This window comes from Misgurnus anguillicaudatus, chromosome 14 (genome assembly GCF_027580225.2).
Source record: "Misgurnus anguillicaudatus chromosome 14, ASM2758022v2, whole genome shotgun sequence".
Classification (NCBI taxonomy): domain Eukaryota; kingdom Metazoa; phylum Chordata; class Actinopteri; order Cypriniformes; family Cobitidae; genus Misgurnus; species Misgurnus anguillicaudatus.
Window position 1 is genome coordinate 14,217,490 of NC_073350.2, and position 22,497 is coordinate 14,239,986.

The window sequence follows — 22,497 nt, forward strand, 5'->3', positions numbered from 1 at the left end:
TAATTTTTTTAATAACATTAACCCCATAAAAATTGTGCATGGTAAATCAAGAAGTTTAAACTTACAGACCAGCCCGTATGGTCACTACAAACTTGATCTTAAGGCATGAAATGTGTAAACAAGAACTCTAAAATAAGGTGTTTGGCCTTGTCCTTTTAAGCTGGGGTTTTAGATATCAATATATTTCTGTCTGTCTGTCTGTCTGTGTCTCTCTGGTATATTCTCAAGTATAAGGCACAGCCTCCAGCACAAAACATCTACTCAGCGTAATAGGCAGAGATTGGAAGGTGGAGGGGCCAGAGAGAAAGAGAGATAGTGAATGAGAGTGAAACAGCAAAAGTGAGAGACAGCAAGAGAGAGAGACAGAGAGAAAAGGACAAGTAGCAATAGCAAGTAAGGTTTTCTAATGGATTCTGAGAGACGTTTGGTCCGTAAATGACTTTTAAAGTAATATAGTTTTTTGTTTCTTAAAATTGTTTTATTAGTTGATTGATTATCTACCTGTGAGTGCGGTAAATGTTTTACTTTAGTAAATGGGTCTTATTTTATGCTGATATTCTTGCATCGGAGTGGATTATTATCCGACATTAAGTGGACGAGATGAAAGCTATCTGGAGTCTCTTCTTTCTTCCTACTGTCCGTCTGCAGATGTCCCAAGGTAACATCTTACCTTCGGTTTTACTTTACTAACTCATTTCAGCTCTGTGATGCTTTTGTAGGTCCGCACTTATTTGTGTCCAACACATGTTGCGGTGTGAGGGAGGGGATGTTTTGTCAGACACTGTGGTGATCAAAATGAGTTTACTGTAAATGCACATGCTGAAAAAGAAAGCTGTAACTTTTATAATAACGTCATGTACTCGGTTTATTAAAAAAAAATGGTTGAAATGCTTGTCTTTTATGACTTTTATATTGTCTTAATCCTGTTATGGGCACCAGGGACAGGTGCATCACTTATTCAACCTCCTAAGACCCGATTTCTTCCAGCTAGTTTGGTGTTAGGAGGAAGAACCAATATTAAATATTTGTCTTTGAACATGTACTTTGTGTACAACAGGTTCCAGTTACACAGAATTAAGTATTATGGTGCAAACAACAAAAAAAATGTGATGTCCACGTATGTTGACATCCATGTCTTAGGAGGATAAATAGGTAAAGATATTAAAAGTAAATAACAAAATGAAATATGTAAACAGCTTTGATATCTTCCTAAGTTACACAGAAATTGTATAATTTTGGATGATTGCGAGGGAGAAACAGTTTTATTTCTCCTCTCTGCAGTGTCTTCCAGCAGCCGGCCAGCCCATGCACATGCCGAAGAAAGACTCCTCCAGATTTTATTTAGTAACTACAATAAGCTCTCTCGTCCTGTAGCAAACATCTCAGATGTGGTTCTGGTCCACTTTGGCCTGTCCATTGCTCAGCTCATTGATGTGGTGAGTCTCAAGAACCGTCCAGCACAGGTCCGCACGGCACATCTTTACATGCCAATTATTTATTTATTTATTATTTAAGTTAAAATAACTTAGTTTTGCAAGCCTACTATTTCAAGTTTTGATTTATGATAATATGACATAAGATGCTCTTCCGAGAGGATCAAATTCAAAATATGTGTTTGGAGTGTCGTGTGTTGCTCGTGTTTTCAAAATATGTGTTTGTTGCGTCATGCGAACCATGTGCATCACGTGTTTTGTCAAAATAAGTGCCTGCTGCACACGCATCAAAACCATTTATGATAAAAGAGACGCTCATGTTTACAAAATACAAGAAAGACACTCCCTTAACACTAAACTCTGATTATACATGAGATTATGCGAGTATCTGGCAAACGTGAGCGTCTCTTTTATCATAAACTCTTTAGACGCATCTGCAGCAGGCACTTATTTTGACAAGACACATGATGCACATAGGATCTCTCGACGCGCAGAACACATGTTTTGAAATGCGAACCACACACATGATGGGCTACATACATGTTGTGCCGAACTTCGCATCATGCGCCCTTGATAAAAGAAGTCACCGGCTGCCACTGTTGTTTTGCCAAAAAATTTTAACAGACTTTTGTACATACAAACTAATCAAAAATGTATAACACTTTACTTGAAGGGGTGTGCATAAGACTGACATAACACCTTTATAATCATGACACGTGTCATGACCATGAAGGAGATTTTATGCACGTTTATAACAATTGTCATTAAGTGTCATTTGTTTAATTATGTCATTTTTAATGCAAATTATAACTTGTCATGATAACTTGACATTACAAAGATAACATAACAGATCACTTTTTACAAATTAAACTTGTCATTAAAATGTCATTAGGTGTTAATACTCTGTCATATAATTTTATAACAGCTTCATGAATATTCTTTAGTTTATAATGTTTTTTAAGTTTCCTTCAGGTGTTAGAAAAATAAAATCAATCACCCAATAATAATAATAATAATAATAATTAAAATTGACAACATTATATTTTATTGCATTTGGAGATTTACCTTAAATTTAATGAAAACAGTACAATAATGGGTTAAGCCATGCAGTGTTGGCTCCATATTGCTGAAAATACTTAAAATTAAAAAGTCTGAAAAAGACTTAGAATTAAAAGTTTTGTTAGTTTTTTTCTTCAACGTCAGAAAATGTCAGAACCCTCTGTGCGAGAAAGAACAAGTTCTGTTAGTTGTCTGTTTTTTATGTATTGTGTACATACATAAAGTTAAGTATAATATTTTGACATGTTTGTTGCACTTTGTTGAGGTATTTAAAATTATTTGACAGAGTATTAACACTTAATGACATTTTAATGACAAGTTTAATTTGTACCACTGTAGTTGAGGTCAAGAAAAATATTCATGATGCTGTTATAAAACTATTTGACAAAGTATTAAAACTTAATGACATTTAAATGCTTGATGTTAACACAAAAAGGTAGGTAGTTTCTTAAGTTTGATAATTATTCTGCTATGTCATGTTTATGACAGATTTATGACAAATTATGTTGTATTGGTAACGAATTACGGTACATGAAAGATCTCATCATATTTCTTAAAAAAAAAAAAAAATTGTTATCAATTAGTCTTAGTGATTTAATTAAATGTTCTACTTCACACTTTCTTCTCTTCTATTTGTTCAGATGATTATGAATGTATTGTTAATACATTTTGTGTTATATGCTAAGTTGTATTTCATACATGACATTTCTGAATTTAAAAAAAATGTTGTATTAGTTTATGTCAAGTTGTCATAACAAAGACATCTCAAACAATGTCATCTTTGCATTAGAAATGACATAATTGAACAAATAACACTTAATGAAAGATAAATAAATCTTCTTTATGTTCATGGCACGTGTCATGTCATGATTATGAAGGTGTCATGTCAGTCTTATGCACACCAATTTAAGTAAGTGTTACCAAAAAATCTTTAGTTTTTGTTATTAAGTAATTTTTAGTTGAAACATGCTCACTGTGATCAAACCATATCTCTCTTTATTAACATTTTGCTTTCAAAAACCAAACAGGATGAGAAGAATCAGATGATGACCACAAACGTCTGGGTGAAACAGGTATGTTTTCATTAAAAGAGCTGATAATTATGCATTAATGAGATTTTTAATTGGAAGTGGGCTCCCGCGTCCTCGCTCTTGTCTCCTCTGTCATACCTGCTGGTTTTGAGCTGTGATGTGCATCATGTTTCCCTGCAGGAGTGGAACGATTACAAGCTGCGCTGGAACCCGGAGGACTATGAGAATGTCACCTCCATCAGGATTCCCTCGGAGATCATCTGGAGGCCGGATATTGTGCTCTATAACAAGTGTGTGAGGCTTTCCAAATCCAACAATCCAAATCCTTTTTATAAATCCGTATCCCCTGTTGTGTTATGCACATTTCTCCGGCATCATAACTCTATTTAACTGTGGGTTTGGTGTAGTGATGCTGAATTAAAGGTTTTCTTTATTCTGTTGAACACAAAATTGATAAATAGTGGTAACCACCAGTGGCGGCCGGTGACTTCTTTTTACGAGGGTGCTCGATGCGAAGTTCGTCACAACATGTATGTAGTCCATCATGTGTGTGGTTCGTAATTTCAAAATATGTGTTCTGCGCGTCGAGTGATCCTATGTGGATCCTATGTCATGTCAAAATAAGTGCCTGCTGCAGACGCATCTAAAGGGTTTATGATAATAGAGACGCTCGCGTTTGCCAGATACTCGCATAATCTCATGTGTAATCAGAGTTTAGTGTTAAGTGAGTGTCTTGTGTGTATTTTGTGAACGTGAGCGTCTCTTTTGTCATGAACGGTTTTGACGAATGTGCAGCAGGCACTTATTTTGGCAAGGCACTTGATGCACATGGTTCACATGACACAACGAACACATATTTTGAAAACACGAGCAACACACATGACACTCTGAACACATATTTTGAATTTGCGCCCCTCGGAAGAGCAGTCATGAGCTGCCACTATTAACCACACAGTTGAAGGTAGGCTACTCATTGACATCCATAGTATTTGTTTTTCCTACTTTGGAAGTCCGTCAACTGTGCAGCTATATGAATGATATGAAGCATCAACTTTAGTTTTGTGTTTGATCTGCAGTGCAGATGGTGACTTCGCCGTGACTCACTTGACTAAAGCCCAGGTGTTTTACAATGGCAGGATCAAATGGAAGCCGCCTGCCATTTACAAGAGCTCCTGCAGCATTGATGTCACCTTCTTTCCCTTTGACCAGCAAAACTGCAAGATGAAATTCGGTTCTTGGACGTACGACCGGGCCAAAATCGACTTAGTGAGCATGGCCAGTGACGTGGATCAGATGGACTACTGGGAGAGCGGAGAGTGGGTCATCATAAATGCTGTGGGCAAATACAACATTAAGAAATACGAATGCTGTACGGAAATCTATCCGGATATCACCTACTACTTCATCATTAGACGTCTTCCTCTATTCTACACCATCAATTTGATCATTCCCTGCTTGCTGATCTCCTGCCTCACAGTGCTGGTCTTCTATCTACCGTCCGAGTGTGCGGAGAAGATCACGTTGTGCATCTCCGTCCTCCTCTCTCTTACCGTTTTCCTCCTGCTTATCACCGAAATCATACCATCAACCTCGCTGGTCATACCGCTCATCGGCGAGTACCTCCTCTTCACCATGATCTTCGTCACTCTTTCCATCATCATCACTGTGTTCGTACTCAACGTGCATCACCGTTCCCCTCGGACGCACAGAATGCCGTACTGGGTCCGCCAGCTTTTCCTTCACCTGGTTCCACGTTACCTCTTCATGAAGCGTCCGCCTGCGTCAGGTAAGAGAAACTGCGGGAAACTGATTGAGATGATGCACAAACCAATACAGCCACAGTCTACGTTTCTACGGACCACGCCGCTGGACACGCCGTCGCAAAGTTCTCTCCCTCAAGTAGGCGTGGCCTCCCAAAGGGACTCCTCCCCCAAAGCCATGTTTATTGGCAATTCTCCCAGCAGCCAGTATTCCATCCTGCAAGAAGAAACCAAACAAACATCTCTGGCGCCTGTTCCCGGTTACACATGTACATACACAAACAGCTTGTTTGCCTCTAGCACTTCATCATTTCAAGAAACTGCACTTGGTACTCTGCTACACACCATCCCACAGGAAGGAATTGAGCATACAGACTGTGATATTCAAGGTCACAGCACTGAGAGCGTCTTCATGGACGCCAAAGAGAGTTTTCTGGGGGCGGGGAGTTGTCAACACCATGTTGCAACCGAGAGGACGAGTATGAAAGTTGATCAGGATGACACAGGGGTGTGTCTGAGATATAACTTCACCAACAACAGTGATGAGGCTAAAGCTCGTAATTCAGTTAAACTAGTTAATAATCTGTCAGATTCGCTGATGAAAGCCCTGGAAGGAGTTCAATACATTGCTGACCATCTCAGAGCAGAAGATGCAGACTTTTCAGTAAGTTTCTATATTTGAAGGGTTAGTTATATTTTATTTTAGAAATTTTTACTTACACAGAAACTTAAACTATTTTAATGTACACTCTGAAAAATAAATATTAACAACACTAATATGTAATATCCCAGGGTTTCCCGCAGAAAATTTGTTAGTTAAAGTGGTAGAGTTGGGTAGGTGGGCGTGGCCAGGGGTGTTTCAATCGAAGGGAGGGTACGTGTCATGATGAAAATAAAAATATTTTTATTTATAACACTCAAATAAAAGAAACTATGATAGAAAATAAACACATACTAGTTTATTAATTAATTAAATGGTTTTAACAGATACCTCTAATAAAAATAGCTGCGGGATGAAGTGAAACTAAAAGGTTAATAAACACAAACTGAAGCAGTAGAACGTCTGACGAACGATGATAGATAGTGCGAAGATTGTAAAAACTGATTATTTCCCACTATTAATTACATTATCTTAAAGGAGTGTAACTACTGTAGCATGTAAATATTGCACATAAATAATGTGAGCAAGAAATGTATCGAATCAACAGGCACGTGCCAAGCTAACAGGTTGCTCAAACAACAAAAATCAGCTAACTTACTTTAAATTTGCAAGAACTTTAGACTAATACAATAACAGGCTTAAATAAACCCAAAACATAAGTCCACTTACAGTTCTCATGGCTAACCTCCAGACAGTTGACGGACCATTTCACGTATATGCTCGCGATGTGAAACACGTCCGCGCTATTCTCCAAAATGTTTTATCAACTGGGTACTAGTTTTCCTCCAGACAGTGACGGACCACGTCTTTCTCTCATTTGGCCGTTTGGCCGCTCGCGGAGTCGCGGTGTAAAGCACGTCCACGCTATTCTCCGAGACGCACTTGATGGCCTTTGGTGCAGAGAATTTTTTTAAAAGGTAGGGTTTCCCAGCTTAGGCGTGCCGCCTGAACTGCAAAGTACTGCGGGACACCCTGTATCCTATTCTAAACTTAAAGAAATCTTGACAACCTATTTATTGTTGGAAAGCTCTAAGAATGTAGTTATCGTATTTCAAAACCATTTGATGATAGACATGATGTAGTGACAGTCTTTTTGTTATTATTTCCCTTAGCCCCATAGGAATGCACATTATTACAGTATAGGCTATATGTTTTACACTAATATCAAATTTTCAAAATCAAAAAATCTTTACAACCTGCATATCAATGAAAAGCTCTAAGAATGTAGTTTTCATATCTTAAATCCATGTTGCAGTAATAATGATGCATTGACAGTAGTTTATTAATTTGTGTCAATAGTATGCAGCAAACCAATGACACCTAGTGGCGTTTGTCGGTAAAACCACTAGAAGTACCACTAAAGGAAACCTTATTTCTGTCATTTTGTTTCACTTGAAATTTAGATCAAACTGGTTTTGACTTTTGGCTTTATTTTTGTAGCACTTTGAGGGGAACCTTTTTTTTAGGATTTTTCATATAAAATATATATATATTTATTTATTTATTTGTTGCATTATTATTATTTTTTTAAATATTAACAAAGCAAAACAAACTGCTATTGTTTTATTTATTTTTCTTAACTCCAGACACTTGGACAAAAGTTCCCTCTTTAAAATAAGACTACGATTAGGCTTCTAGACCAAAGTTACATCAAAGAAGTGTTACATCAATTTAAAGGTGAACATTACCTTTCAGGCGTGTTATTATTTTAAGAACATTTTAAGCAACTTTTTTTCAAGAGTTTAAAATATGACCTTCAAGAAAATTTTATTTTTTTAAAAACTCTTTATGTTTTTTTCTTTAAACTTTATGTTGTTCATCTTTTCAAACTTTAACTCAACAAAATGTTAAAATGTCTCATTTGGACAAAAGCACCCATTAAATTAATAAATATAAAAAGTAAATATATAAAGAATACACTCAACACAAGAGTAAATAGTTATACAAATGTAGTTAACAAATTTAAATATTTTGTTAGCTTTATCCGAAACATTAGATAAAGGACTTTATTGGTTCTCTTAAAGTTCACCTGAGGAACTTGACTTTGATACTGGTGTTTTTTTTATCAGCATTCATCCTTTAATAAAAAAATCAAAAACACTGTGGTATCACAGGAAGTTTTCATCCAAAAAATCAATTCTGACATGAGTGGGAAATACACAGCATGAGATTTGAAATGAATGAATCTCTCATCTTTTTCCCCATCAGGTCAAGGAAGACTGGAAATATGTTGCCATGGTGATTGATCGAATATTCCTCTGGATGTTTGTGCTGGTGTGCATTCTGGGGACCGTCGGACTTTTCCTCCCACCGTGGATGGCTGGAATGATCTAGATTATCATGTGGAGTCTCAGATTGACTCGAAGTAAGTTGAAAATCCCTTGTCAGGAAAATTACGCTGAATGTGAATGCTGTGTAACAGAAGCCCCAAAATTAAGTTTTGTTATTTCTACCTGTAGCCTATAACTTTCTTTTGTGGAACAAAGCCTAAGTCAGCATTCCCTGTTATAACCTCTTTCTACATACAATGAAAATGAATGAGAACTGACATTAAAATTATATTGAGGGAAATGAAATCAGCACACACAAATGCAGTACTCAATATTCTATTAACATTTTTCAGTCATTTTGTCTGTCATCAGCTGCAGGACAAATAAATCTAACAAATAAATGCTTATGACATTGCTGAAGATTTATTACAATTTTAAGTTTACCATTTCATCACAAAACATCAATTTCAATAATGTAAGAATGACTTATGAGAGATTTGAACTGTAAAAGGCAACTCTCAGCACAAATGCACTGAGCAGGTGACAACGGAGATTAAATTTCACACTCATTTCTGTTAGGTGACTACAAAAATGATCATTTTTCAAGGTCCACCTGTATTTCAATAATTCTCCTTTACAGGTTGCAACAAATATACATTGAAATAAACAATAAGTAGAATGTATACATTTTTATTTTGATAGATTTTGCATGAATATTTGTAAAGTAATTTTCACACATATAGAAATTAAGTAAATCTACTCAAGTAAAACTACACTGTAAACATTTGATATTTATTTTTTTTTAAAAAAGGGTAACAATATTATACATAATATTTGTAAGTTTTTTTTTAAAGGCTTACTTCTTTAATGAAATCTTCATGATTAAATCATGTACAATTTTCTCTTTACTTTACATATTTATTATTATATACCACATTATGATGAGCAAGTAAGAAGAGATTGGTCTTAGTACTGGCATGCATGAGCACAGTTATTGCTCGTTGGGTGAAATAAACACATCAGGATTTTCATTGTCAACACAAGCTCCAGTTAACATCATCACAGTTTACTCTCCAAATGTAGCCCCATGCAAAGTAAATTTAAGTGGATTATTCAAAATTAGGTTAAAATCACACAATAATATGTTCATTTAGAATTACTCAAATGCTTCAAATTGTTTTACATTTTATGAAATAGCATTATACAACCACCAAGTTTAAAGTCCATCATTCATTCAAGTCATCACTCAGTAGCATGGCATTCAGTCACTATTTTGTCATTGAACGCATTTTGTATTTGGAGATGATTTATTTTTATTTAAAAAGATGGGTGATGACCTATGTGAGTGATGAAACGTCTTGAAATGAAAAGAAGCCCCATAAGATTGATGAGATTGTACTTTAAATCTGTCTTTCGAGTATTTCGTGATGGTTTCGGGATTTTTTCTATTACATGTTGCCGATGACAGATTTAGCAAAGCTTTTGTTCTGTTACTTTCATGAGCAATACAGACAAACCTGTCAAAGAAAATCTGCTTTAATACCCTTTCTCCCTTCTCAGGTGGTGTATGAGTTGACCTTGAAGAGGCGAGGTCACAGGTTGAGTTAAATCAGTGCTTCAGGACCGGCTGTCAGACTAAGAACCAGTGCTGTCCTATTTAAGAGCATCACATCACCAGTCATACACCTGCAGCTCTGATATTGGATTTCAGCCTCCAGACCAGAATGAAACCTGTCAGATAACTGGATAAGGTCACCACTCTGACACATGTACTATTTATTATCTCTTTATCTGTTGGTAGATCTTAATAAATGAATTTATGGGGAACAAATAAATATTTTATTGGCCCGATAACAAATATCTTCATGTTGCACTCCTGTAAATGATTTAAATTCAAATAAATTATTCAATTGTATTGTTTTTTGATTGGATATTTGTGCATGATCCAAACTAAATTTCATATTGATTTCATATTGATTTTAATCTTTGACATGATTTTAGTTGATATTAAAGATATCAAGGTTATATTTTCACACTGTTTTTACAGGATGATTGTAGGGCTGGGTTTTCGCAGATTGGGTCACATTTTGAGGTATTTTTATAATACATTTAATTACAAGAATGAATGCTTTAAAACACCCATTGAGAAATCCAAATGGTGACAGGAAGGGAAAAAACACAAAGATGTTGAGGTAGAAAAAATAAATTCAAGAAATATTTTCTATAATAGGCTATATGGTAATTATTTTTGCACCGTACATTTTAGGATGCTAATGTGTCGTCCATTGTATTAAAGAGGTCTTTCCTTAAGAACATCTAAACTGAAATGGTTTCCCTTCAGAAAGTGCATTTGTGCCATGATCCCCAGTTTAGCACTGGTAAAAAATCTTATCTCTTTACCAGTCACACCTGAATCTGAGAGGTCAAGATTGCATTAATAAATGTATAAGTGACGGAGGAAAAACTGTTGTGTATCAACATATAGGGCAGCTCAACAGTGAAGAATGCTTCTCTTCCCAAACCAACAGATTTTAACAGCAAATATATAATAAAGAGACAATAGAGGATGATCCCCCATATAAAGTATTTGATTTGCTGATGTTTCATTCTCATCTAAAGCATCGATTCATAAAAAACTGGTAACACTTTATTTCCATAGTACACTTGATTTGATTTATTGGACAAAAAGTGAAATAACACATTTGTCAAGGATAACACAATAAAGTTAAAAATAACTTACACTTACTATACGTAACTCAACCCATCTCATGAAATGCGTATAGCATGCAGTGTGAATAGTCGTGCAATACGTATGTGCATATGATACGCCAGCCTTCCTGTTCACTTAATACGGCTCACCTTTTCGCATATTTTTAGGCAGCCTATTGGTTTTTCAATTTTTTAAACCATCGTTGCTTGGTTTTCTATGGAGGACCAGAAGAGTCATGCAAAATGTAATAAAGAACGTCAATATTTAATAACTTCCTGGACAATAGCAATTAATAGATTTGTTAAAAAATTCATTAATTAATCTATAAATAAATAGACAAAGTTACAAAAAAATTATTATGTAACATTTTATTAGGCAATAAAAAGTGAGATTATAAAAATAATGTAGAAATGAAATATTAAACCATTAATAAATAGTTCAAAGTAATATAACAATTTACAAAAACAACATAAAACACTCAATAAGTTCATCATTTTAAATTGCATTTATAAATTCTTAATTAAATAATGGAATTTCAAAATGTATTTCAAAAAGCGATTTAAAAAGAGAAATAAATAACTGGATTTATAAATTGAACTACAAATACAGGTTTAAATTAGGCATTTAAAAGGGGATTACCGTTTAACATTTCTGTTTTCATTTCCTGATGGTCCTCCTTATTTTTTTCGCTATTCGATTTGCTTTTAGTTTTAGCTTCTCTATTTAGCTTTCCGTGACTCTTTGGGTCCTTGCAAATAGTCAAATGGGAAATGCAAATTAGCTAGGTGGATGTAACAAGCTCGCTGATTGGCTCTGATTGTACATCATGTGCAGATTTATAGATCTCGAATGAGGACCCAAAGAGTCACGGAAAAGCTAAATAGAGAGGCTAAAACGAAAAGCAAATTGAATAGCGAAAAGAATAAGCAGGACCATCGGGAAATGAAAACAGAAATGTCCTTTTAAATGCCTAATTTAAACCTGTATTTGTAGTTCAATTTATAAATCCAGTTATTTATTTCTCTTTTTAAATTGTTTTTTGAAATACATTTTGAAATTCCATTATTTAATTAATGCAATTTAAAATGATGAACTTATTGAGTGTTTTATGTTGTTTTTGTAAATTGTTATATTACTTTGAACTATTTATTAATGGATTAATATTTCATTTCTACGTTATTTTTATAATCTCACTTTTTATTGCCTAATAAAATGTTACATAATGATTTTTTGTAACTTTCATGTATTTTCCCATACTTAATACATTTTTATACAGGTGTTTTTTAGTTATTTTACAAAGATAAACTGTATTTTAAAATAATATCACTGTATAAGTACAGAGCAATTTAATAAAATAACTAATAAAAGCCGTATATTTACAGGGATTGACCTGGAAAGTAGTTGTATTTCATGTATTTTCACATAATTTATCTGTTTTTCTACAGTTTTATAACAATTATTAACAGTAATATTCTGTAATTTAATGAATTAGGACTGTAAAAGATTCTCTGTATTTTTACGGTTTTTGTATGTAATTTTGAAAAACATTTTTTTACCGTAATTTGACGGAATTTCTCTGGCGACCGTGCTGCCAGAGATTTACCGTTTTTTTACGGATTTTTTTTTACAGTGTATTTATTTATAGATTAATTAATGAATTTTTAAAGAAATCTATTAATTGCTATTTTTATTGTCCAGGTAGTTATTAAATATTGAAGCTTTTTATTACATTTTGCATGACTCTTGTGGTCCTCCATAGGTTTGGGGTTACATTTGAAATTTGCATGGGTGTCATTTAATAAATCGGTTTCTTTATGTTTTTGTCTATTTTTAAACCATGGTTGCTTGGCGTTGGGGTTAGAATTGGGGTTTGGATGTCATTTTATGTAACAAAAAGTTTTTCTAACCCCAAACCCAAGCAACCATGGTAAAAAAACAGAACAATAATGAGAAACCAATACATAAAACGACACAAAAATATGCACCGTATTAAATGAACGGGAAGGACTAGTATTGGTATGTATTGCACGACTTTCATACTGCGTGCTATTATACACATCTCATGAGAATGAGCTGATGTAACTATAAGTCAGAGTATTAGTAGACTGTCTGCTTTATATCTGCTAACACTTTATGATGATGATGCCTCAAAAGACAGTTTATTGACTATAAGTAACTTTGCAACCATACATTTTTATAATCTGAATAACCTTTGTGAACCAGAAAGGTGTTTCAGATGTAAAAGGTTCTTTAAAGAACCATTTAGACAGAAAGGTTATTCTATGGCATCGTGCACCTGGAGTGCCTAGAAGTTTCTAGTATGCTTACTGAGACCTTAATTAGCTGCTTCAGGTGTGTTTGATTAGGGTTGGAGCTAAACTTTCCAGGACACCGGCCTTTCAGGACCGAGCTTGGGCACCCCTGTCCTGACCTTACCCCTAACAGTCTATTAATACCCTAATGAGAGTTACTTGATTTGTAGTTGCAAAGTTATTTTTTTAGTTAGTAGAATGTCTTAAAGGCGGGGTGCATGATTTTTGGAAAAAAAGAAAGAAAGTCGGGCTGATTACCAAAACACACTTGTAGCCAATCAGCAATAAGGGGCGTGTCTACTAACCAACATCATTGCCAGGGTTGATTTTGTGTGGGGTGGGTCTATCAAAAGAAGGTCCATATTCTATTGGGGTAAGGAAGTATTAGTTTAGTGACTTCAAATGTCAACATTGGTTTTCAGAGATCACACCTTTAAGTGGATTTTCTAAATAAAATGTAACCAAAAATTGCAATTTGAGCCACCATATTTAAATTTGTTAATATCAGCAACACTGAATTTCCATGCAAATAAAAGTAAGGGGACCAAAGTGCAGGGTTCCCACACGTTAGTTAACTTCAAATTCAAGGACCTTTCAAGGACTTTCCAGGTCTAATACCCTCAAATTCAAAGACTAAATGTGGGGACATGTTTCAAGTAAGAGCAAGGTTACATCGTATAACCTTTTAAGATACATCGTTACAGTTCCCTTTTGAGGGAACTCACGCTACGTCACTGCAATGAAACTTTGGGGACGCCTCCAAGTGCGTATGAATGTGTATATCAAATTCAACCAATGGTGAGGCTTAATGACAAAGACAGGGTGACGCGGGAGCCAAGAAGTATATCGCTATCTGAAATATTGCCAAAGATGGCATTACAGGGACACAGGAAGTACGGCAAGGGAGACGCAGCGTCTCGTTCCCTTCTCAGGTTACAACAGTTACATACGTAACCCGAGACGTTTTCATGTGTCAAACACAACTATGCAAAAAAGCATTTTGGTATGAATCAACATTCGCATACAGAAGATATAAGCATTTAAAGCGAACAGTTTAGCACGTGTGCTTAAAAAATCTAGAATTTTTATGATATTATCCTACACTACAGGGAATAATATGGATTTTTTTCCAGAAAAATTTGTGCAAAAAATTGATTCAAGCACTTTCAATGACCTCTATCTATGTATGTATATTTTCAAAAACTTCCCAGGGCCTTGAATTTTTCCCCTAGATTCACAAACTTTCAAGGACCCGTGGGAACCCTGAAAGTATGCAAACTCTGCTTAGTTGCAGTTTTAGTTACTCTTCAAGCAAGTGCGAATAAAGATCAACTTTAGTACAAAGTTTGTCTGGCTGAATCCTGGAGGACACATTCTTCCTATTAAAAACACAGAGAGCACACTATCCACACCACATCGGTCACACAGAGCACTCTACTATAAGACTAGGAAATGTATGTTTATTAATATGTAATAACATTGTGAATGAAGTTATAAACATTTCAGGCAGTTCATATTCTACTGCTGCAAAATCGATGCTCTCCTGATTTTGCCAAGTGATTGATGTAAAAGTACATAAATTATTTGTAACCATATTCACACTATTGCATAACCGATATAGGCCTATACCCAAATGTGTGTTAGTTTTTTCAAAATGACCTAATATAGTGTAAACACTGTAGTGTGTTGTGATAATTACTTTAGACTCTTGTGGTGTCTGCAGAGGCACAATGTGTTAGGTCACTGTAAAAAGAAAGCAATGGTTCATTATTTCCTTGCATTCACAGGTGAGAGTGTGTTCATTTCAAAATCAGTCGTTTTCTGTTCCTGAGCCTTCAGCGGCCCTAGAAACCTGCAAACCACAGCAAAATCCCAGAGGACAAAAGAAAGAGAGAACATCTCATTCCATAGTGAGAACCTGGGAGAAATAATGAGGGAGTGATAAAGAGAAAATGGGAAGAGAATAGATATAATGAAGGAGGTGAGGGTTTACCTTCTGTTCCATCTGCTCAGAGAATCAATGGACAGCAGGACTGCTCTCTCTCTCTATCTCTATGACCTGAGAAAGTCTGGGATTATCCACCCTTGCAGATCCCTAAAAATCTAATGAGTTTAATGAGAAGGAAAAGTCTATTTGAGACTTATCACGTGCCTAAGCAGTCAGTGTTGTTATGGCATAAGCTTTTTTTAGCTTAATATGAGGCTGCCGTAGGTAAGCAATTGGGGAGAAATAAAACAGAAATCATTCATTGCAAGGAATCTTTGCAATCGTATCCAAGAATCCATGATTTGAGCAGGTAAGTATACTATAAATGAGATTTACAGTAAGAGTTTAGTTTTGAGTTTTTATATGACACACACATGTTCTGGACAGGCATTGAGAGGTTCACCCACACAAATGTAGGAGAGTGTGGAGGCAGGAGGATGCAGATCTAGACGCTGTTATGAACACAAGTGTCAGTCTTGATATGAAAATCTGAACTAAACTCGAGTTCAGCAGCACAAATGAACACCATTAGTATAAGCCAACCTGATTTGTTTTTGCCACTATTAATTTATTTTGGGGGTATGCTGACAATTGTAGTGGATCCCAAGGTTTCAATCCACTTTACATATTGTACATAAAATAACCAGTGCAAGGATTTGATGCATTTCTTATTTTACATGAAAATGACAGAAATTTGGTCTTTTTAGTGGTCTTTAGAAGTGTGTGTTGAACCAAGAATTAAAGGGGCAGTCCACCTTTTTTGAAAATAGACTCATTTTACAGCTACTCCAGAGTCAAACATCTGATTTCTACTGCTCTGGAATCCACCCAGCCGATCCCCGGGTCTGGCGGCACCGTTTTTACCATAGCTTAGCATAATCCGTTGAATCTGATTAGACCATTAGCATCACACTCAAAAACATCCAAAAAGTATTTTGATATTTTTCCTATTAAAGCAACACTATGTAGCTTCCACGCAAAAATGACCCACAGCTCCCCCATGCGGCCGAAAAGCACAACAGTGCAGCTAGGAGGTTGTAGCAGCTAGGAGGCTGCCCAGGCCGCAGCAACAGCACAACCCGTCCAGCCAAAAGCCGCTCCACCACTGAAACAATTTTAGAGACACTATTTAAAGCAACCCTGTGTAGTTTTTTTACCTTTAAATAATGTCACTAAAAATTTTTCAGTGATAGAACAACTTTTAACTGGACAAATTGTACTAGTGCTGCAACCTGAGCACCCTCCTAGCTGTTACAAGCACACTCTGAAAGTGGCGGTGGAGAGTAGGAAACACAGCTCCGCCCCTCCCCCTGCCTGCAGAAGAGTGTCTGATACCAGGCACTGTTGCGCTTTTCAACCACATGGGGAAGCTGTAAGTCATTTTTACATGGAAACTACATAGTGTTGCTTTAAAGGTAAAAAAAATACATAGTGTTGCTTTAAAAACGTGACTCCTCTGCTGCTACATCGCGTACCAAGACCGAAAGAAAATCCAAAGTTTCGATTTTCTAGGCTGACACGTCCAGGCACTACACTCCCACTCCGGCGCAACAATAAAGGACTTTGCTGCTGCAACACGGCCGCAGCAGGCGCAACGATATTACGCAGCGCCAGAAAATAGTACTCTGCTATCAAAAGTTATCAAGGGGACCATTTCAGGCGCTACGTAATATCACCGCGCCCCCCGCAGCCATGCCACAGCAGCAAAGTCCTTTATTATTACACCAGAATGAGAGTATAGCACCCAGACATATCCGCCCAGAAAATCCCAACTCCAATATCTCTGTCTGTCTTACTACACGATGTAACCACAGAAGAGTCAAGTTTTAAATAGGAAAAATATCGAAATTCTTTGGTTATTTTTTTAGCGTGATGCTAATGGTCTAATCGGATTCAATGGATTATGCTAAGCTATGCTAAAAGTGGTACGGCCAGACCCGGAGATCGGCTGAATGGATTCCAAAACAGTAAAAATCAAATCTTTTACTTTAGAGGAGCTGGAAAATGAGCAAAAAAGTTTAAGAAAATTTGTTACATCATAACAAAGTTTTGTCTAAATGAACATTTTGCTAGAATCTCCTAAAGTGAGCTTATAAAATTTATAGTTTTTCCTATATGCAGTATATGTTGTTGTTCGTTCATTTATATAACCTATTCTTCACACGGATAGTTGTAAGAGAGTACTAGTTAACCGAACCCGTCTCATAGCACAGAGCACAGGATCCAACCTTGTCGCAAGTGGAACATAAGCAACAATGTTGTCAGCAGAAAGACACTGATCCCCATCAGCAGTTTGTTTGTCTACATACAGGGGACAATAATAGAAAGGCAGGGAGGAGTTGTCTTGGGAAAAGTCATCCTTCTTTTCTCGAACACTAACCCAGAGCGGTGGGAAATAGGAAGGTTTGGGTGAGAGCGCTTCTTTAAGACATCCAGTCCCTGGTTCCCACAGCGCCCCCTGCAGTTCCAGTCCGAACAGACATGCACCATTTTGGGATGGAGGGGATGGTGATGCTGTATCTTTAAGCACCTGAGTGACAAATAAACAACATGGATACGTTTGTCTCATCGATTTTTTCCCAAATAAAAATATGATTTACCTTGAAATGCAAAGAGAAAACGCTGATATCTTTCTGTAGGGTGTGGGCTACATCTCTGATGAGGGCTACCAGAAAGCCTTGAGGATTAAGAAAGGCTGCCAGTTGATAAGCATGAGGCAAAATGCTGCTTGACTCCTCCCACAGGTATAACCCCAGCAGGTCTGCTTGAGTCTCTAGACGGGAGAGAGCTGCTGATGTCAGATATGCAGGAGTTGAGTTTTTTATGTTATATTTAGCAAGCCGAAAATGATCCAAAAGTATGAGCGACACCAGTTTGTCCAGACGCTCCAATTCTGCCAGAAGGAAATGATACAGAGGACTAAGATATGAAGATCCAATTTCCAATCCAGTGTACGTTTTCCTCTTTTTCAACTTGTCTTGCAATGTTCGTAACCTTTCCAAACCCTGCTTGTATTCGGTAAGTTCTTGTGGTTGCATTTTAAGACTGATGTCTCCTCTGATATCTCCATAGATGCTTTGTGATTGATTCAGTTGAATGTTGAGGGTTTGACTTCTTAGTTTTATCAGTTCACCTGCCATACCTGGACTAAAGCCTAGGATTATTGGGTCGGTGCTGTCTTTGATGCATTTAATACGATGACTCAAGCCTTTCAATAGGGATTCAGCATCTGCAGAAATATCCAGTATACAGTTTTGGTGTTATGCATGAGACTAAGTATTTATGAACCAAATAAATATTATTAATATTGAATGGTGTGTGTTTGCATACCAAAACTTCCTCTAAAGTTAAAGACATCTGAAAGATTGTGGGGGCCTCGTCCCCATGATGCAGATGGCTGTCTGAGACATACAGCAACAACGGACTGCACAGCGGCTAGATCAGCATGGTCTGATACGTGGCCGCCATACACTAGATGACCTGTGGAGACAGCAAATCACTTCAAAAATCACTTTTATTATTGTTAGCTAATTGCTAACTAACTATTTCAAATTGACTACAATTGAAGAGTTCAGATGCAAAACCCTCTAAGTGTGTCTGACATGTTTTCTTGTAAATAAGCATTTTTATCAGGCTCTTATGTTTAGGTTTAGGATTTTAGCTTAACTGAAATGCCTTATTTAAACAAATGTCACTTTAGTTATTTCAATGGTATTTAACAATTGACTTTCGCTGCAAAACCCTCTAAGTGCATGCAAGTTATTTTGGCAAAAAACACCAGGATAAGACAGTAAACAGTTGCAAAATCACTAAAGACGAATAACTAGAAACATTGCAAATAATGAAAGAATGTAAAAATGATGAAACTGAAGCACACATTAGGGGCACTGTGATGCATGTGGCTGCCACATTCGGGTTGTACTCAGGTCTAGTACTCACAAGGGACCCAAGTTTAAATGTGATTCACTGTCATTTCACATTCTCCTTCGGTGCACTTTGAGGTCTTTGCTGAAAAATCGCGGCTAGAGGGCGCCAGATCAAATCAATAACAATGACGTAGATTAATGATGCTCTGAAGCAGCGTGGACTGATGGGATTTGTTGTCTTTAACTCAAACGCTGATGCACATCAATCAGACGGGAACAAGAAATCATGTTACACATGAGGTAAAGTAATCTAGTTTTATAAATAATGTTTTTGATGACATAGTTTTTTTCATTATGTAAGGTTTCATGTAATGTTCAAAACGCAAATGTTACTCATAGATGTTACAGTATTAGTCCAATACGATGGTTTGTTAACACAGCACAGAATTAAGTGTTCAGATTAACAAACTTAAAGCGAGTAGCCCGACAGACGCTATTACTTCTGCTTTCGTCCACGACACTGTTGTCATGTGGTTTTTACGTCAGTAAAGGCGGTAACAAAGGGTAACGTAGATATTAACGTCATTTACAGGGGACTGCACTGCCCCGTGTCACTGTTTAGGGCAGCAATTTTCTCATAATTTACAAGTAGTTGAAAACATTACAGAGTTAGTAATCAGCTGGACAAAATATATAACTTTGGACTAGTGGTTTTTGGATATTTTTCTGCAAATATCTTACAAATTGTACCTTTAACGGATTCTGTCAACACACGTATTTCTGAATGTCTGAATGTTCTGAGGTCGTGATTAAAGGCGGAGTGCACGATGTTTGAAAGCCAATGTTGACATTTGAAATCACCAAAACAAACACGTCCCTACCCCAATAGAATCTGGACCTTTTTTGGATAGACCCGCCCACACACACACTTTTTTTTAAACGCTAAGTAGATTTGAAGTCAGAGTATTTGTCAATTTGTATTTGAGTTAATATCATTATCTAATAAGATAACGATGGAGGTGGCATTTAGCGGCCTTTGCATCTTCATTTCTCCTCATCGTAGTCATACAGTAATATGCACAATTGAAGCCTATGGGGCAAGACATTTCAGCAGCTCAGCACTACATTTATAGCTGTTCATGTCACAACCGTACCTGCTATGTACTCTAATGCTCCAGATGGGTCACTACAGTGTTTGGTTATACGGTCATGTGCATCAATCAGAGCAAACAGATCTTCATGAGTCCTACAAAAGCAAAAGGGTTAATGTTAAAAATCTTCTGTAAACACATCTCTGTATCCTGTATTGACGTGCTGTAGCAAATCCTCACCAGAGGTAAAGTTGCCCTTGGCCCAGGTGTTTGAATGCTTGTCTCTGCAGCAGGACAGAGTGCAGGACAGCACATTGCAGATGAGATCTTGCCGTGGTTTCAGTATGTGCAGAAGATGAGAAAGAGTCTAATGCAAACAGCGTCTGTTTCACTGAGGACCACAATTCATCCTTCAGGCCCCAGGAGGAATCGCACACCAAGTGCAAGGCACAGATCCTGACAGCAGCTGTATCAGATGATAGATTATAAACATCAGTGAGTATATAGCAGACTCCTCAATTACATTTGGAAATAAATGATTTGCAATCGCAACTTTCTCTTACAAGAAATATGCTACTTTGAATATTTTTAGATATAGTATATGGGTTTCAAGGGACTTTGAATGTCAGTCTTAAACATGATGCAATCTGTATATAATAGACATTTCACAGATCTCAGAGCATCACCTACCTGGGACTGACTGAGGCTTGTCACCTTTGGTTATGAGCCACAGTCTGAAATGAGGATGCACAAGTGTTCCTTCACTTTTTAATAAAGGCCCATCTAACTCCAGATCTCTCATATGTCCTAAGGTTTAAACATACAGAATGTTTGTAATCATATGTGAGGTCCTGTAGGTTTAGTTTACATGGTTATTAGTTACCTTGGCAGGAGACTAATTGTGTTAACTTATCAACAACTCTGACATCCCAACAGTCAAGTAGATGACAGTTGTTCAGAACAAGCCAGTGTCCATTTTGGACAGCGCTGTCCAACGCTGAGAGGACAGCATTTCGATGGCAACCAGTGCCAAAAGAAATGACAGTCACCTTTACCTGTTGACATTTATGACAAGCTGGTACATTGTGGCACATAATTTAAAGGTACAATCATATACAGTACATTATATTACAAAAATGCATCAATAAAATACACAAAAACAATAAACCTAGATTACAAAGAAGTGACATAAAAACATTCATTAATTGAATGAAAACCAAAGATGATATTATATTTAAAAAAATGAAGCTTTTCTGACAAGGCTTTTTATGTGATAATGCCATAAAACCTTTTATTTAATGGTTCGTTGGAATGCTTGATTCTGATTGGCCAGTCTAGACATTTGCAGGTTTGTTATTCCCAGATAACAACAGCTTAAAATTAATAACATACGGTAACCCGAATGCTGCAAATCATTTTAATTTGGTCAGTTTAATATTACACAAAAATAAATAACAATTAATTAATAATTAATTTAATATTACACAAAAATTAAATATAATTATGTATTTTAATAACATATATGACACTATATTTACAAATGATTAAACTAGCGATTAATATATAGCAGAATAATAGTTTTTGTTCACATCATATATGTGTGTGAATTGTGTATAATAGTTATGTATATATAAATATGCACACATGCATGTATAATTTTAAGAAAAAATATAGAGTTTCATTGCAAAACGAGATAAATCCATTTTTTAACATTTTTGTCAAAACATGTTTATTATTATGTTATCATGTTATTATTTAGTTTTATGGTGCTACTTAGCTGTATTTTTTAAGTTATGAAGGTTTAAATCAAAACAAACCAACTGCAGTTCAATTAAAATTAATTGGAATGCACAACCAAAAAACGAGATTTCTGAACAATTAAAAAAACGGTGGTTATCTCGTTTTGCAACGAAACTCTTCATATATTTATATATTAAGTATTTATATATAATATAAATTATACATAAATATACAAATGTATATACACATGTAAACATTTCTTAAATATATACATGCATGGGTGTGCATTTATCTATACAAAGTTATTATACACAGTTCACACACATATACACTCACCTAAAGGATTATTAGGAACACATGTTCAATTTCTCATTAATGCATTTATCTAATCAACCAATCACATGGCAGTTGCTTAATGCATTTAGTGATATTCAATTCATGTTTGTGATATTTGAACGTCTTGTCTTATCTTAAAACTGAAAGTAAGCGTGTTTTCCTTCTGTATTATAAAATGAGCAAATCAAATATTTTTACCTTACTTATGAGGTAAATAGCTGTGTAAACAGCGGGATAATGT

At 36.0% G+C, this 22,497-nt stretch overlaps 2 protein-coding genes across 2 annotated transcripts in view; one reads left to right on the forward strand and one right to left on the reverse strand.

Moving 5' to 3' along the window:
• The first annotated feature begins 211 nt into the window (after positions 1–211).
• On the forward strand, positions 212–10,283 carry chrna4b (cholinergic receptor, nicotinic, alpha 4b). Its single transcript, XM_055185001.2, has 7 exons — positions 212–658; positions 1,282–1,436; positions 3,521–3,565; positions 3,704–3,813; positions 4,600–5,947; positions 8,153–8,309; positions 9,775–10,283. The coding sequence occupies exons 1-6, from the start codon at positions 601–603 to the stop codon at positions 8,276–8,278; spliced, it is 1,842 nt and encodes a 613-aa protein (XP_055040976.2). The 5' UTR covers positions 212–600; the 3' UTR covers positions 8,279–8,309; positions 9,775–10,283.
• Positions 10,284–17,308: 7,025 nt separating this feature from the next.
• dnhd1 (dynein heavy chain domain 1) overlaps positions 17,309–22,497 on the reverse strand; it is a 31,623-nt gene continuing 26,434 nt past the window's right edge. The window contains exons 37-43 of the mRNA XM_073875928.1: positions 21,064–21,235; positions 20,871–20,987; positions 20,421–20,646; positions 20,244–20,335; positions 18,554–18,703; positions 17,824–18,452; positions 17,309–17,753 (exon numbers count right to left, since the gene is read on the reverse strand). Of these exons, the coding sequence (XP_073732029.1) occupies positions 17,382–17,753; positions 17,824–18,452; positions 18,554–18,703; positions 20,244–20,335; positions 20,421–20,646; positions 20,871–20,987; positions 21,064–21,235 (1,758 nt within the window). The 3' untranslated portion in view covers positions 17,309–17,381. The remainder of the gene's footprint in view (positions 17,754–17,823; positions 18,453–18,553; positions 18,704–20,243; positions 20,336–20,420; positions 20,647–20,870; positions 20,988–21,063; positions 21,236–22,497) is intronic.